This window comes from Triticum urartu, chromosome 2A, assembly GCF_056163025.1.
Source record: "Triticum urartu cultivar PI428250 chromosome 2A, HENAU_Tu73, whole genome shotgun sequence".
In the NCBI taxonomy this organism is placed as follows: Eukaryota; Viridiplantae; Streptophyta; class Magnoliopsida; order Poales; family Poaceae; genus Triticum; species Triticum urartu.
In genome coordinates this window covers 593,451,069-593,465,805 of record NC_141874.1, presented here as the reverse complement: position 1 = coordinate 593,465,805, position 14,737 = coordinate 593,451,069, and the positions used below count along the sequence as shown (strand labels likewise).

Sequence of the window (14,737 nt, the reverse complement as noted above, 5' to 3'; positions counted from 1 at the left end):
CTGAGACCCCGCCATCGCTAGCCCCTCAGGAACAAGCCTCGTCGCAATGAACAAATCTTCAAAGATGGGCTCTGGAGCACAAAACAATTTGAACCCTAAAACGTCACCGCTAGGGGATATAGCGAACCCTAGACGTCGCCGCCAGGGGAATTTATCACAGGCTGACCCTAGTTATCTCGCTAGGGAAGTTTCTTTCCGAGGCGTCCTCGACTCGGTTATGGCGAAACTAAACCATCTCTGTCTTTTTTTTGGTGAGGGATACGGAACAGGTGATAACTTAAGTACTACTAGGAGGAGTACTAGTTCTCATCATTGTCTCGAAGAAAACGTGATGGTTTATTACGGCTGGATAATAGCCGACTCCTTTTCTTTGACGTTCAAAAAAGACTCCTTTTCTTTTTTTCTTTTTTTTTAGAAACCAAGCCGACTCCCTGGCTCCGTGTGAATAGCTAGGGTGTTGTGTTCTGGGCTTAAGCGGGCTTCTGCCCTTTTCCCAGTAGGCCGCCAGCCACAGCCCACAAAACACACCCGCGGACTCTGCGGGAACAGGGGAACCATGTTGCGGGCGGCGGCGGCAAGGTGCGCCGGCGGCGCCATCCGGCGGCTGTCGGTGGCTTCGTACCCAGCAGCGGCAGGCGTGCGGAGGAAGCCTCCCCTGGACGAGGGGGACTGGTCCTACTACAAGGAGTGGTGGGGCGAGGACGACGGCCCCGGCGACGGAGCTCACACCGTCTTCCGCCGCCACTCCGAGCATGGCAATGGCGTCGTCTCCGTCGTCGCCTACCCAGCCTCCATACCGGTAGCTTCCCCTTACCTTCTCCCTACTTCCCTCTTGGTCTACTTCTTGCTTGAAGAAATGGAGATGAACAGCTCGTCGTCTCCTGCCAATTTTACAAAGCTAACGAGGGGAGATTGTTTGCCGATTGGAGCCACTAGAAGTTGTATCATCCAAATTTGTTTGAACCGGGCATAACCCCTTTCCATTACTTTGACATAACGGAAATACAAAGTTTTCACCATTGCAGTTACTAAGGAGGCGAGAAAGGGGAAAGCGAGTTCAACGCATCCTTGGGAAACCCACTGCAAGCACTCGTCCTCGAGCAGCTTACCGTGGGGCGAAAACCCAAGGACACCCAAACACAGAACTAGCCCTAAACGATATCATCCAGCGAGGTTTTGATACAGCAAAAGAGCTCACGCAGGAGCAGAATGAGAGCGCTCACACAGGAGCAGCATGACCACAGATCAAGACCAAGGCACACGACCAAGACGAGATTAACATGACCCAGCTCAGGCACAAGACCAAGGCACACAGTAGTTGTATCATCCAAATACTAGAGACTTAGACATCATGTGGCCACTAGAACATTTTTTTTCGTTTAGATCCATGCTGGTTCCTGGCAAAAGGGGTTAATTTTGATGCAATTTCACCTCTTGTGGTTTAGAACATGGCCACGTGGGGCAAAATGCTACTGCTCTGCATTATGTCTAATTTAAATGTTTGTATGCTTCTTACCATGATAAGCACCTTCATTCTGTGCCACCATGATCATTCGCGAGTCTTGTGATTTATCGCACTGTAAACAATAATGGATTTTTGAAGATTTTAGCTCAACCTATTTTGGACTCATACGGAAATACAAATTGTTTTGCTGTGACAGGCCAGCGATCAGTGGCCAGTGATGGAGAGATGGCTTCAAGAAAGAAATTTGGCAATATACCCAGAATCAAGTGGTGCTGACCAATTTAAGATACTAGGCTACCAATGGCGAGTAATGCGCTTTAACGACCATACACGGCAAAGTACTGCAAAAGTAATGGCGTGTTACCGGTCTGGGGGTGATAGAGCATTATACTCAATGCAGCAACCCAATTGTTTAGCTGTTCCTTGTGAGTTCATCTGTACTGTGTTCACACCTATGCTGATTGATGATAATTTCTCCATGCTGGTGTTTATTTTTTTGGATTCATTTTGCATTTGTTATTCTGTAAGCATAACTTAGAAAGACGGCTTCTTACATACAAATCAAGTATACACACACTTACAGGTCAAAAGACATCAGTAAACATGATTCCTTGATTATTTCTTAGCTGCAAGTTTTTTATGCCATCGAGATCACAAGAAGAATTTCTGGTAGATGTGCACGGAACTGTTATTTGCAAAACTAAATCAATTTTGTTGGCACTTAAGTTTTGTCTTTTGCCTTGATACTATCATCTGACAGTCATTGTTTGCAGATGTCAAGAGCATGGTATCAGCAGGGTTGACAGCACTCCCTAGTTGTTCTTATGATCTCCCTCAAGCAGTTTCTGAGCCGAACACTATGAAAATTCTTTGCATCGGTCATGGTGGCGGCAGCATACCATTGTTTTTGGCTAGTAAATTCAGAGGTATGTACTACCACAGGTTTTACTAATGATTATTACTGCATAGATTGATACTGGATTTTTTTTTGTTTTGCTGATACTTTGTTTCCTGTACAGTGAACTTGAAATGAAGTTATTATCTTCTGGTCTTTGTTGGTCAGTTAGAAACTTTACCTGGCTTGGCTTGTTTAACTGCAAAAAGAGTGCAGTACTAATAAGTAATAACTTGCACGTGAATACACAATATATTTTAGATGTGCAAATGCATTCCCAGCTCTAAATAGTTGGGAGTCAGCTCATTTGATGGAACATTTGGTCTAACATACATACTATTCCTATTGTAGTTCTAGTTGTAGATCCTTGATTCTGCAGCTGTCCACCTCATAGAAACACTAACATATTTCATCTGTTTCAGGTGCTGATGTCCACATTGTGGAGATCGATCCAGTTGTCGTCTCAGCCTCGGTCGAATCCATGGGCTTCCCGGCATCATGTGCGAAAGGGTTATCAGCCCACACCATGCAGCCCGCCGACGGCGACGAGCTGCTATGGAACGGCGTCCACGACCGCATCTCCCTCCACGTAGAGGACGCGGAAGACTTCATCGCCGGCGACAGCAATGTCTACGACCTGGTCTTCATCGACGCGTATGACGGGAACGACATATTCCCCCGCAAGCTCTGGGACGCCGACGGGGCGTTCCTGAGGAACCTGGAGGAGAAGGTCCACCCGGTCCACGGCACCGTGGTGGTGAACCTGCACTCCGACTCGGGGCCGTCGTCCCCCGACGTCGACGACGAGGCCCCCTTCGAGAACGTGCTCCCCATGGGCAGGTACGTCTCCCACGTCTGCCGGGCCTACAAGCGGCACTTCGGGCTGGCCTTCACGGTGGCCTCCCCCTGGCTCTGCAACATCACGCTGGTCGCCTGCCGCGACAAGGCGATACTGAAGGGCGTGCCGGTAGGGCGTAGCCATAGGGATTTTGTTCTCAGCAAGCTTCTGTCGAGGTCGAGCATGGTCGAGCAGGCGCTGGACCTGCCGTTCCCCTGTCTGCAGTATGTCAAGAATGGCTTCACGCTGGTTGAATAATGTGTGTGTTCGTTTGGTTTTGGACGGAAGGCGTGAGAATAATCTGATGTTTTATGCACAACCCTCTCTTGTTGTGCTCACCATTTGCTCTCCCACATTGCTGGGTGTTCCTGAATCCTGAGCTTCGTGCGGGGTTTTTATTGTGACCTGCCGGTGAGCAGTGCACATCAAGTTGATGAATGTGTTGTGTGCTGCTTCTCTTTTCGAGATTCATCTTCAGTTTTAGCTGTCGAAACTGAAATATGTTCCCGAACAGTAGCCCTAAGCAACACGGTCGGGCGGTCCAGGTTACACGGCGTGTGATTTGACTTGTGAGGAGGTTTGGCCACAAAGTCTGGGGCGGGCACGTGAGATTCATCAAACCGGACGCCGATGGCTTAGTTTTAGCCAGGCAGGTGGATGCGTGCCCACGAGGTTCCTGCGCTTGCAAATTGACCCGCGATCATCTCCAAGCAAAGCCCGGTTGACAAAATGGCTTAGTCTAGTATCCTCTTGCCGTGAAAGGGTGAACTGGAACTTTCAGTTATTCTTGGCTTGCATTTGCAGTTGAAAACAAATGTATATAGCGAACTAAGCATAGCTTGGAGGGTTCCGTTCGCATATTTGTAAACTTGACATGGATGCTCGTATATTTTCTGAATTTATTTTCGTTTCTCCGACGCTATTCTTTCAACCATATGATGTGTGTGTCAATTATGAGGCGTTTAAGATATGCCGGTTCAATCTCTCTCGAAGGTGCTCATAGGGATATAGAGTATTTACATGCGTTCATAGGACGGATGTGTGTGCGTTTTTTTGTTTTTTTTTTGCATGATGATATGTGTCTCGTTAATAAAATAAAGAAAAATTCGGTTACAAGCCATGTAAACATCGACATTACATGACTGAAAAGATAGGATAATCATATGCAAAAAACTAGCGCATGTCCCTCTTCACTAAGGAAAAGAAGAAAAATCATCTCTTCACATGAGCTCGACGTGGCTTCATTGCTGATCAACAGCTTTACGGATCTCAAAAGTAGTTTGCTTGAAGCAAAACCATTACCGTTGAAAGAATTAGACCGGGGCAACATGTCCCCGGACACACCATCGAACTCCAGAACTGATACCCCCGCACGACTATGACGCCGAAGGAGGAAACCAGAACTGTCAGCCTTCAACCATAAACCCAGCACAAGATGCACCATCTTTCAGCGGTCACATGCGTAGACAACCATCTGCGCGTACTCCTGGACGACAAAACCTCCCTGCTCCACCATAACGTCGGATATAACGCCGTAGCAACGGGGACAGAGCAGAAAAAGAGACACACCTGATGGAGTCACCGCCGCCGCCTCGCCGACACCATCCATGAACCCTAACGCCGCCGATCTGAAGGATCGACAAACACACGATGCCATCAACACCGAGACACCGTCATGATGAGCACCGTCAATGTGGGAGTGAAGTTGAGGCTGATTTATTCGTCCGGGCACCGCTCCCACCACCCCAACGACGCACCACGACCTACAAATCCAAAGCCTAACTACAAAGCGGAGAAACGGGGTCCCCCCTCCCTCCTGCTGCCAGAGCAGCAGCCGGAGGGAGAGGGGGGCAACGTACTGGCGGTGGAGATAGGTGGAAGAAGATCCGGCTCCCTAGTCGCCTGGTTGTGACGGCGGCTAGGGCAGGGAAATGGCGAAAATAGACAAAACTGGCCCTTATCTGAAACTTCAACACAAAATAGCCTCAATCTGAAAAAAATTCACGAAATGGCACCTTTTACATGACGCCCGGGGCTAGGGCATCATGCTAGGTAGCATGACGCCTCAGGCTAGGGCGTCATGCTATTTGGCATGGTGCCTTAGGCCGAGGCGCCATGCTACATGTCGCTACCATGGCATCCTAGCCCGGGGCGTCATGCTCTCTAGCATGACGCTTTAGCCCCGAGCGTCATGCAAAAAAGGGTCATTTCATGAAATATTTTTAGATTGGGATCATTTTGTGTTGAAGTTTCAGATATAGGCCAGATTTGTTCATTTTCACAGGGAAATGTGCGTGCGTTTTTTTTTTTGAGCCTCTACGTTATACTATGTTTCTAAAAAAAATGTACACACTACACGCATGTAGAATTGTAGCATTCCACAAGCACAAGCTTGGAATTAAAGCATGAGCCGTCGTCGCCGGCGGTCAGAAGTCACGAGATGCGTGCAGATCGGCCCGGTTGAAGCGTTTCCTTTTTCTTCCTGGATCGATATATCGAGCAGAGACGTGTTTTCGGTCTAGAACTTGTTTCTTGTAAGATCGATTAATGGTTCACGTGCATGCGCCGACCGCCATACAAGTCCAAGCAACGCGGTTCCTGTGCTATTAATAAAATCGATCAGCCACGACGAGACGAGAGGTGAGATCTCGACTTGGGAACTCTCACAAGAAGACGCCCAGAGGAGAGGAGAGGATGCTGCTGAGGAGCTCCTCCACGCCATTCCTGCACGCCTTCCTCTCCACCACCTCCTCCTCCCCTACGCCCCCCTCCTCCCTCCAGCTCCGGCGAGCCTTCTCCGACGGCCACCTCCCTTCGCTCAACCCCTCCTCCTCCGGCGACGACGACAGCAAGACCACCGGCCTCTACACCGAGCTCTCCTTCTCCATCTACAACACCTTCAGCAAGGCCAAGCTGGAGCCCCACCAGGAGCAGGAGATGGAGGAGGAGCAGGAGCAGCAGGCGGCGCAGCCGGAGCTGCCGGAGCTGCCGCTGTTCCTGGCGAGGGGCATGGGGATCGACCGCCTCGCCTCCGGCCTCTTCACCGCCGGCATGGGCTCCGAGGCTGCCCTGGCTAGGATGGCCAGCGGGGTGGACCAGAAGGCCGTGCTGGCGCTGGACGCCCAGTACAAGGAGATGGTGGACGAGCAGCCCGGCAACGCCCTGTTCCTGCGCAACTACGCGCAGTTCCTGCACGAGGTACGTACGATCCAGCGGCTCTACTATCTTCCCGTTAGTTACTGTTAGTTTGCCACTCATAGCTATGTCACCTTCTTGAAGAGTTGTAATATCTCCTCATTGATGTTCTTGGCGTTCATAATGCATGTAACTAAAGTTCAGTACGTTGGTGGCATCCGTAATCACAGTCAACGCAAGTGAGTTTTGAATCATGTTAGTGGGTTTCAAAGATGTCGGCTAGGCTCTTTTTTCTTTCTCAATGAAAGGGTGCTCAAAGAAAGTGCGTCCACCTCGTCGGAAAGAAAGGTGCAGCGTAGTGGAGGCATTTGTGCAACTTTAATTTCAGTAGAAAAACATTTGTGCAACTTTAGGCTTTAACAAAAATGTACTCCAAGTTTCGCACTTTTAAATCGAGCTCAGGTTGCACAACTGATTCTGAACTGATGCAGTGCAGTTCAAGCTTTGATACCAATCTGCAGAAAGCAAAAGCACTGTGCAAAATTTAACCAGTAGCCCAGTACTGCTCTTGACTTGATGCCCTGTACCGAACTGATGAATGAATCAGGTGAAGTGCGACTCGAGAAGGGCGGAGGAGTACTACTCGCGCGCGATGCTGGCGGACCCGACCGACGGCGAGATCATGTCGCAGTACGCCAAGCTGGTGTGGGCGGTGCACCGCGACCACGAGAGGTCCCTCACCTACTTCCAGAAGTCGGTGCAGGCGGCCCCGCGGGACAGGTACGCACCACACAAATACTGTAATAAATCTAGGCTCCTTCGAGCTGGCCGGTATGGCTGACGTGGTGGTGCTGTGGCGACGTGCATGGCAGCCACGTCCTCGCGGCGTACGCCAGCTTCCTGTGGGAGCAGAACGAGGATGAGGACGACAATGACGACGGCGGTGTTGGGGGAGGCGAGCAGGGATCACCCGGGCGTGCTGCGCAGCCGAGGCAGCTGGCTTCCACGGCCGTTTGACTACCAGGGGTGGCCAAGATGGGCTTAACGATGTGCGTGCTGATGAGTGATGACCATGCTTGTATGATGTTTCTGTATAATCTGCAAAATGTTTGGACGATCGAGGTGCTGCTACGGAATAAAGAACGTAACTGTTGAGGCGATGGAAGGCTGTACCTGTAAACATTGGTGATTCCGTCTGCCGATGCAAAGTTGCTACACTATGTTTATTGGCTAATTGCAAGATCCTGCAGGCTCTGTATTTACCTGCTTGTGGAGTCCCATGCTGGATTTTATAACGCTGGAGAGTGGCGCCTTGATGGGCTGGCACAGGTCTTTATGCTTCCGTGGGAGGCTGCAACTGCAATAGCTAGCTGCGTCACCACTCCCACCATGCCCTAAAATTGGATTTTATACTAGGGGAGAGAAGTATTTTGGGCATGAACAAAGTTTTTGCTGTAACAGCAATGCCCTAAAACTAGTGCCTTAAAAAAAATGGAAGCCAATTGAAACATAAGATCCGACGGTGGAGAGGCAAGGAGGCGGATCTGACTGTCGCCGAGCAGACACTAAAACGCAACTTTCTGCATAAACGCGCTATGCACCCAGCTGTTAACCAAAGCTGGCACTAAAAGACTAGCAAACTCTACCTCAAGTGAAGGCGCCCGCACGCATCCATCTGAGCCGTGTGTATGTCTACCACCCGTCGCAACCCAGCGCCAGAGCTCAACAGCAACGCACAATGCGGTACAAAGCCATGATGACCTGTGTGAACCAGCCTTCACCTACAGCATCGTGCTTCACAGAAACTACAGGTTTTTGTATATCCACAAATTAAAAGTTCTGAAGTCTGGCGTGCTAATGGTAGACCAGGAACAGCAACACCAGCCACCAGCCACAGCTTTTGCCGGATGATGCAGCTGAGCTAAAGCAATCCAAGTAACCCTGCATGGTTCGGTCCCATCCCAGATATATGTTAGGCGCCACTGCTGACTCATGGCAACACGCTGGGAAATTATTAAACCTGATGACTGACAATCGGAATACTCTTGACAGTGTTCTCAAATGGCCAAGGATCAACTAACACTGATCCATTTTTCCCCATGTTTTAGTTCATACCAGATAGGCGACACGATCATGTAGCAAAAACACTAAAAGAGTCCCATCTAGAAACGAGTCATGCTCGTTAGCAGCTACACAAAACGCAAGTTCTCCAGGTAATCACGCTTTGTTGTGACAAAAATATGGCCAGGCCGCACCAGATCGAGAGCACCAAATGGGATGCGACCATTCGCCAGCAGATCAAATGTGAGATTAGTCGTAGCCGTCGTATTGGTGCCCGCCCCTCCTTTGGTAACCATTTCCCTTTGACCGTGCAGCGTAATCCCCGTCGTAGCGCCCACCATATTGACCCCTTCCCCGCCCTCGCCCTGCAAAGTGAGCAAGTTACAAAAATAAACAAGGCTTGTTTATTAAACTCGATTTTGATCAAATACTGTACAATACAGAGGTAGTTTTCGCGTTTCTTTGAAAGTACTCCCTCTGTAAACAAATGTAAGACGTTTTGGCAGTTTAAGGATTATGATGCATTTTTATCATGTAGTCATGTTCTTAGGGTACTTGACAGTGGAGAAATTAAATTGCACTGTATAACATGAAAGACCATAATACTGTCTAAAATATGTCTATATACATCCGTATGTGTAGTCCATTTGAAATCTCTAAAAAGACAAATATTTAGGAACGGAGGGAGTAGTCATGTTCTTAGGGTACTTGACAGTGGAGAAATTAAATTGCACTGGATAACATCAAAGACCATAGTACTGTCCCCAAATAATGAGGTTACAGAAACCTCATTCAATGTGTCGAGCATAGGTTAGTACAGAACAAGACATGCCCTACGAACAGCAGCAGTTGGCACAAAGATCGTTGGTAAAATATATCTGCCAAACCACGGTCATGAGGAAATCAAAATTTATACTTACTTCCGCCGCCGCGAAAGACTCCACTGCCAGGCCTCCTCTCCTCAACATGTACTAGACGCCCATTCAACTCTATTGGAGATGCCTGATGTATAAAAGATCACCATAACAAGATATGTTCAGGTATAATATGACATCATATAGATGGCATTCAGCCATTCACAGACCACTCTGTTTCACACATTTTATGGACATCAAACACTGGCTCAAACTAGAATACAAATAATGAAGATTCTTGATCTAATCATGCAACTTGTCTGGTGAAGTGGAGGATAAAAGATCTTGACTATGTTGCTTTGCTTATGCAACAAATGAAGTCCATGGCTATTATATGTAATTTTGACCTTTCAGCAAAATATATTTTTTGTTATGTTTCTTAATGTAGAATGTGAAAACATAAATGTTAGGCACTTGGGCATTTCAGCCACTAAACTCAGGACAGGTTGCAAGAAACTAATTCACAATGTAGTTGTACGAAGTGATTCAAGGCATGGTCTTTATAACCCTCCCTTTTTTTCAATCCAGGGTCATCTGCACAAGTTGTGCTATAATAATGCAGAAGCATGAGAAACTGAGAAACTCACATCCAACGCATTCTGGATGCCACTCATGTTTTCATACTCAACAAATCCAAAGAAAACTCCAGCCTCCTGCATATTAGTACACGAATTAGGAAACCCAACAGAAGGAATTAGAGGAAGAGCCTAGATAGAAGGCAAGATACCTTGCGACTACGTATAGCAACTCCATCAGGTTTAATTCTTCCAAAAGCCTGAAAGACCTTCTCAAGATCGAAGACTGAAGTAGCTGGAGAAAGATTACCGACATATACTGATAGGAACTCTTCTGATAGAAAAGAAAAACAATCATCAGTCAATACACAACCAAAAAGATTATGTCCACAGGAATTATCAGACAGACACTAATACCAGACATTGCAGATGAAAATTGGTGTTTTTCTTTTGCAAGGAATATAAAAGTTATATAACAAAACAGGTTCGAATGGCTCTGGACAAGAGACCAAAAGTATGCATAATGCCATGCAAGTTCAAAGGTATATTGCTCGGTTTCCTGCGCTTTACATACGCCCAAAAAAACTTCACTTAACTACCAGGTCAGAAAACCCACATGTGAAGAAAAAGGTCACATACAGAAATCATTAGCATATTAATGAATCTAAAAGAACATGCCAGATTTAAGTTTCCAATAAGCTCTTCCAGCAAGAAAAATACAGCATTACATGGTTCCCAATTCTTAAACATATAGTTAACCAGCAGCAGATGGACAGCTAGCATGAGTAAACAATGATTGTGGAGGGGAAAATCATCAAACGAGCAATATGATGCCGCTACCGTTAACCCCCATAATTCATGATTATACAGCCACTCTCAAATATCAATAACAAATAAGTTACTGCTATACAAAACACACACACAAAACAAAATGTGACACGAGTTGAAAAACAAACAGAAGACAAAGCATGTAAACATATTCAAACAAGAGCTTCCCCACTTAGGATTTCACCTAACTGCTCGATAAAAAATGGGCATTAAGGGCCTGCTTTGGCAATGTTCCAGAATTTTCATGCAATATGTATATGGTTGGGCTTATTCTTGGCTTTTGCACCTAGGCTTAAAAGCCAAAAAGGCAACTGTTTATGGGCTTTTCGTTTCAGCTTTTGGCTTATGACTCAATATTGTTACATGATGGAATAAGACAAAAGCCAAAGCAAAAGGCCCATAAATATTTGTTTTTTAGGCTTTTAAGCAAGAGTGCAAAAGCTAAGAATAAGCCCAGCCAAACAGCCTAGGCAGGAACTTAAGTGCGCCTAGGCTCTAGGCGATAGCAAAATGCCTAGCGCATAAATGTGCGCTTTGGTCAGAAAAGCGCAAGGCGGTGCCAAAACGCACAATTAACGCCTAGCACTTTTTTAACTATGCTTCAAACTACCTAACAAAGAAGTTGTGTTTAAATCCAAGACAGGAAAGTTTGAATAACAAACAAGTTGAAACCCATTCCCAGTGGTAAAGGGCAGAGGGTATCAACAGAGAACAGCTAATCGATAGTGGGTAGATAAGGTTTGCCAAATGTTAGTACTTAGTAATAACAAAAAAAACATAGGGAAGGTCCCAACAAAGGAGTCATGAGAGTAAAAAAAGTTAGAGTAGAAAGAAACCTTCATCCTCAGGAACATTGACATCCCGACGAGTGCCCAAGTTCGATTTTTCTTGCACTGGCACAGGCTGAGTTTGTCCAACCAGCTGTGATTCTGCGGTCCCTGTCATAGCCCTGTTAACTGGAGTGGAGTGGATAACCTGACTAGCATTTGCTCGCAGCTGACAAATTTGCAACCGATTAGGCATCAAGTTAAAACTAAGGATTGAGAATGAATAAAGTTACAACATATGTTAGCTTACCACTGAAGCATATGTTTGCTTAGGCGGTTCTCCTACAGGCTCTTCTTCAGGTGTAGGTGGGGAAGGAGGGTGGGGAGGAGCAAGAGATGCATCCTGTTTAACGTCTGTCGAACTAGGGAGGGAGGGAGCAGGATCTTCAAAATGAGTTTCTCCGTTGACTGCAGACTCAAATTCCAAAGGATCTTGCTGCTGCATTTCATGATTCTCATATATAATACCATTAGCCCTTTCGTCGGTATCAGCAGGAGCTGCAAACCCCTTCAATTCAAGTTCTTCAGCCACATAATCAGATGCTGAGGAATCAACCAACAAAAAAATGGTTATCATTTTGACCATGGCTACAGTTGGAACAAACTTTTTCTCAATAAATAATGCAGAAGAATACATCAATGAACTGGAAATAAATGAATAAAGTAGGATTATGTAGGGAGGAGTACTGCCCATGTAAAAAGGGTTACCACCAAAATTACGACCAAAGTAATAGCACTTAGAGTGAAAAGGAGGAGGTAAATGGAAAACAGACCAAAATAAACATATTTGTCAAAGAGAACCAGCACCGAAAGAACTTTAGATAGAGAGAGAAGAACCGAAATGAAGTTGATTTACTGACAATATATCATAGAACAGTTATCATGTAACTCAAATTATAGAGGTGTCAGGAGGCAATACCTGTTTCGGTCATGGTATTATGAGCAACCATCTGGGGAAATTGGTTAGCATAACCGTAATCAGCAACTTGGTAATGATCATCATACTCATCACAGATGAGCTGAAAGATGTCGCTGTCTACAAAAAATCCATCTGGTTTGACCTGAGGAGCAAGAATGATACTCTGGGAGAATCTCTTGCGTAAAGGGTAGCCTTTCAATTGCACTAGGCCAGTAACCAACAGAGTGATGGCTCCAGCCCATGATTCCAAGAAATTAGCCGTTTTAATCTCGACCTTTTGAACATTCATGGACATCAATATGTCATTGATTTCCTGCATATTTTCGAAAGAACAAAAGGTGAGAGAAATCAGAAACCTTCAGTTTGCAAGCTGAAACCATTGACACAAGACGATATATAAAATATAAATTATAGATCCCATTACTTCAATGCCCAATTTTCAGGAAACTGAACTATGAAACATCCGAAAGCACAACAAGACCAAAGAATTATAATCCTCAGGGAATCAACATTAACCAGAGACCTTATGAACTGTGGTTACTAAAACATAACTATAAAATACAAAGATAACCAGTAATCCAAAGAAACCTTATAAACTGTGATTGCTAATTCATCATAAAACGTGACTAATAAAATACAAAGATCGCCTGGTAAAAAAATGAGGTTATAAAATGATGTTTCTGCATTTAAATTGCACAAAATGAGAAAGAAACTTAACATACAAGATCAAACCAAAATCCACATGTTTTGCTCTGTATACCCTCGAACACTAATATATTTACTTCTAGGAATTGCATAACAAAACTGGGAAATGCATTAAAACCAAATAGACAACACAAGAGGTTCTACGTTAACTGATACAAATACCAACACCATTAGGAACCAATTGGAGCACCAGATCCTGAATCATAAAAACTTATCAATTTGGTATCAGCATTTCTCCTAATAGATCATCTTACGGAACTTTGCAACTGCTGCCTACGCGTTCCAAAAGGTCCAGCAGAAGATGTCAACATAAACCAAGGCGTCCAAAAAGTACTAAGACATAAGGCATATTCAGTCGGATGCATATAATCACCAAAATTCCACCAAACAGGCCTGGCATCAACATGCATTACACACGACCCACTTGTACTTGACACAACACAGCATGGCGATGAGCATCGGCGACAAAGGGAGTAAATACAGCAGAATTGCAGAAACATGACCAGATTGGGTTCATACCTCGGCCGTCTCCCCGAACTGGGACTCCATGGTCTGGCAGTCGACCCTCACCACGGTGCTGCCGTTGGTGTAGAACTGCCGCGCCAGCTCCGGGGTGCTGGCCAGGACGCTGTAGTAGCCGGCGAGGAAGTAGGACCCCACCTGCGGGCAACCAACCACAACCAAAAAACCCTACGCGTCAGGCAAAAACCCCAGGCTCCTCCTCCCCCAACCAAAACACCGCGCGCGGTCTCCACTCGGCGTGTTTCGGCGCTCACCTCGAAGGCGTAGGGGTGGCCGGCGATGCGGTGCTGCTCCCGCCGCAGTTCGTCCATGGCCGGCGAAAACCCTAGCGGGGGCGGGCCTCGGCTAGGGGACGGCGCGCCCTCTCGCGAGGCGCGCGCGGCGAGGGGACGGGCGGGGCGCGGCGACGGCTAGGGTTTGCGGGGGTCCGGGGCTCGTCGCGTCGCGTCGGCTTGTGGGTGCGGGGAACGGAGGCGAATGGGGGGTCGGAGACGGGGGATCGAAACGGGGAGGGAGGGGAAGGGAAGGGAAGGTTTTAAAATGGGCTCACTGGTCGCCGCCTGGCTGCCTCGCTGGCCTGTTTACTGCCTTCCTCCTTTCGCTATCCCGTTTCCTTTCCGGGAGCCGTCCCGGTCGTCTCTGATTCCGTTGGTCAAGTCGCGCGAGACGCCGGTGGTTGCGGTCCGGTCTCCAGGGTCCGGCGGTGCCCATTGCGGGTGGGTCCCGGGAAAAGTGGCTCGGCAGGCGGGGCTGAGCCTGTGGGGACCCCACCGTGCTATAGCACACGAACATTGTTTTTTTTTTTGGGAAAACAAATAATTGGGTTCACTCACAAAAATTTGGGTGTGATATTGGACGCGGGTTTGTGGAACATAGTTCCACGAGAACCCCTTGGAATGGAATAGTAAATTTGGAAAGAAACAATATTAAGGAAAATACAAAAAAATGTTTTTTTTAATTGTACACATGATCAACCGGTATACTCACGCATGGAGTTTCATGAAGAAATGACGTTCATGGTATTCGGGGCAAAAATGAAAAAAAAAGTTATATTCAAAAACATTGTTCGAAGCAATAGTAAGAATGAACTGTATTTTCTTCTACGAAATACCC

General features: G+C 46.7%; 3 protein-coding genes across 4 annotated transcripts; 2 read left to right on the top strand and 1 right to left on the bottom strand.

Moving 5' to 3' along the window:
* The first annotated feature begins 494 nt into the window (after positions 1 to 494).
* On the top strand, positions 495 to 3,660 carry LOC125539011 (S-adenosyl-L-methionine-dependent methyltransferases superfamily protein). The gene is made up of 4 exons (XM_048702367.2): positions 495 to 799; positions 1,662 to 1,890; positions 2,239 to 2,391; positions 2,783 to 3,660. The coding sequence occupies exons 1-4, from the start codon at positions 557 to 559 to the stop codon at positions 3,454 to 3,456; spliced, it is 1,299 nt and encodes a 432-aa protein (XP_048558324.2). The 5' UTR covers positions 495 to 556; the 3' UTR covers positions 3,457 to 3,660.
* Positions 3,661 to 5,806: 2,146 nt separating this feature from the next.
* On the top strand, positions 5,807 to 7,567 carry LOC125539010 (uncharacterized). The gene is made up of 3 exons (XM_048702366.2): positions 5,807 to 6,396; positions 6,941 to 7,113; positions 7,206 to 7,567. The coding sequence occupies exons 1-3, from the start codon at positions 5,893 to 5,895 to the stop codon at positions 7,348 to 7,350; spliced, it is 822 nt and encodes a 273-aa protein (XP_048558323.2). The 5' UTR covers positions 5,807 to 5,892; the 3' UTR covers positions 7,351 to 7,567.
* Positions 7,568 to 8,340: 773 nt separating this feature from the next.
* On the bottom strand, positions 8,341 to 14,153 carry LOC125539008 (nuclear transport factor 2). Of its 2 annotated transcripts, none has more exons than XM_048702365.2 (9): positions 13,879 to 14,153; positions 13,622 to 13,762; positions 12,398 to 12,710; positions 11,729 to 12,021; positions 11,488 to 11,647; positions 10,036 to 10,154; positions 9,896 to 9,961; positions 9,315 to 9,396; positions 8,341 to 8,759 (listed from the first exon to the last, which is right to left on the bottom strand). In XM_048702365.2, exons 1-9 carry the CDS (start codon positions 13,933 to 13,935, stop codon positions 8,644 to 8,646), a joined length of 1,347 nt encoding a protein of 448 aa, XP_048558322.1. In that variant the 5' UTR covers positions 13,936 to 14,153; the 3' UTR covers positions 8,341 to 8,643. The 2 variants fall into 2 exon arrangements, with proteins under 2 accessions (XP_048558322.1, XP_048558321.1); XM_048702364.2 differs by having other exon boundaries at positions 10,036 to 10,157; positions 13,879 to 14,151.
* Positions 14,154 to 14,737: the final 584 nt, after the last annotated feature.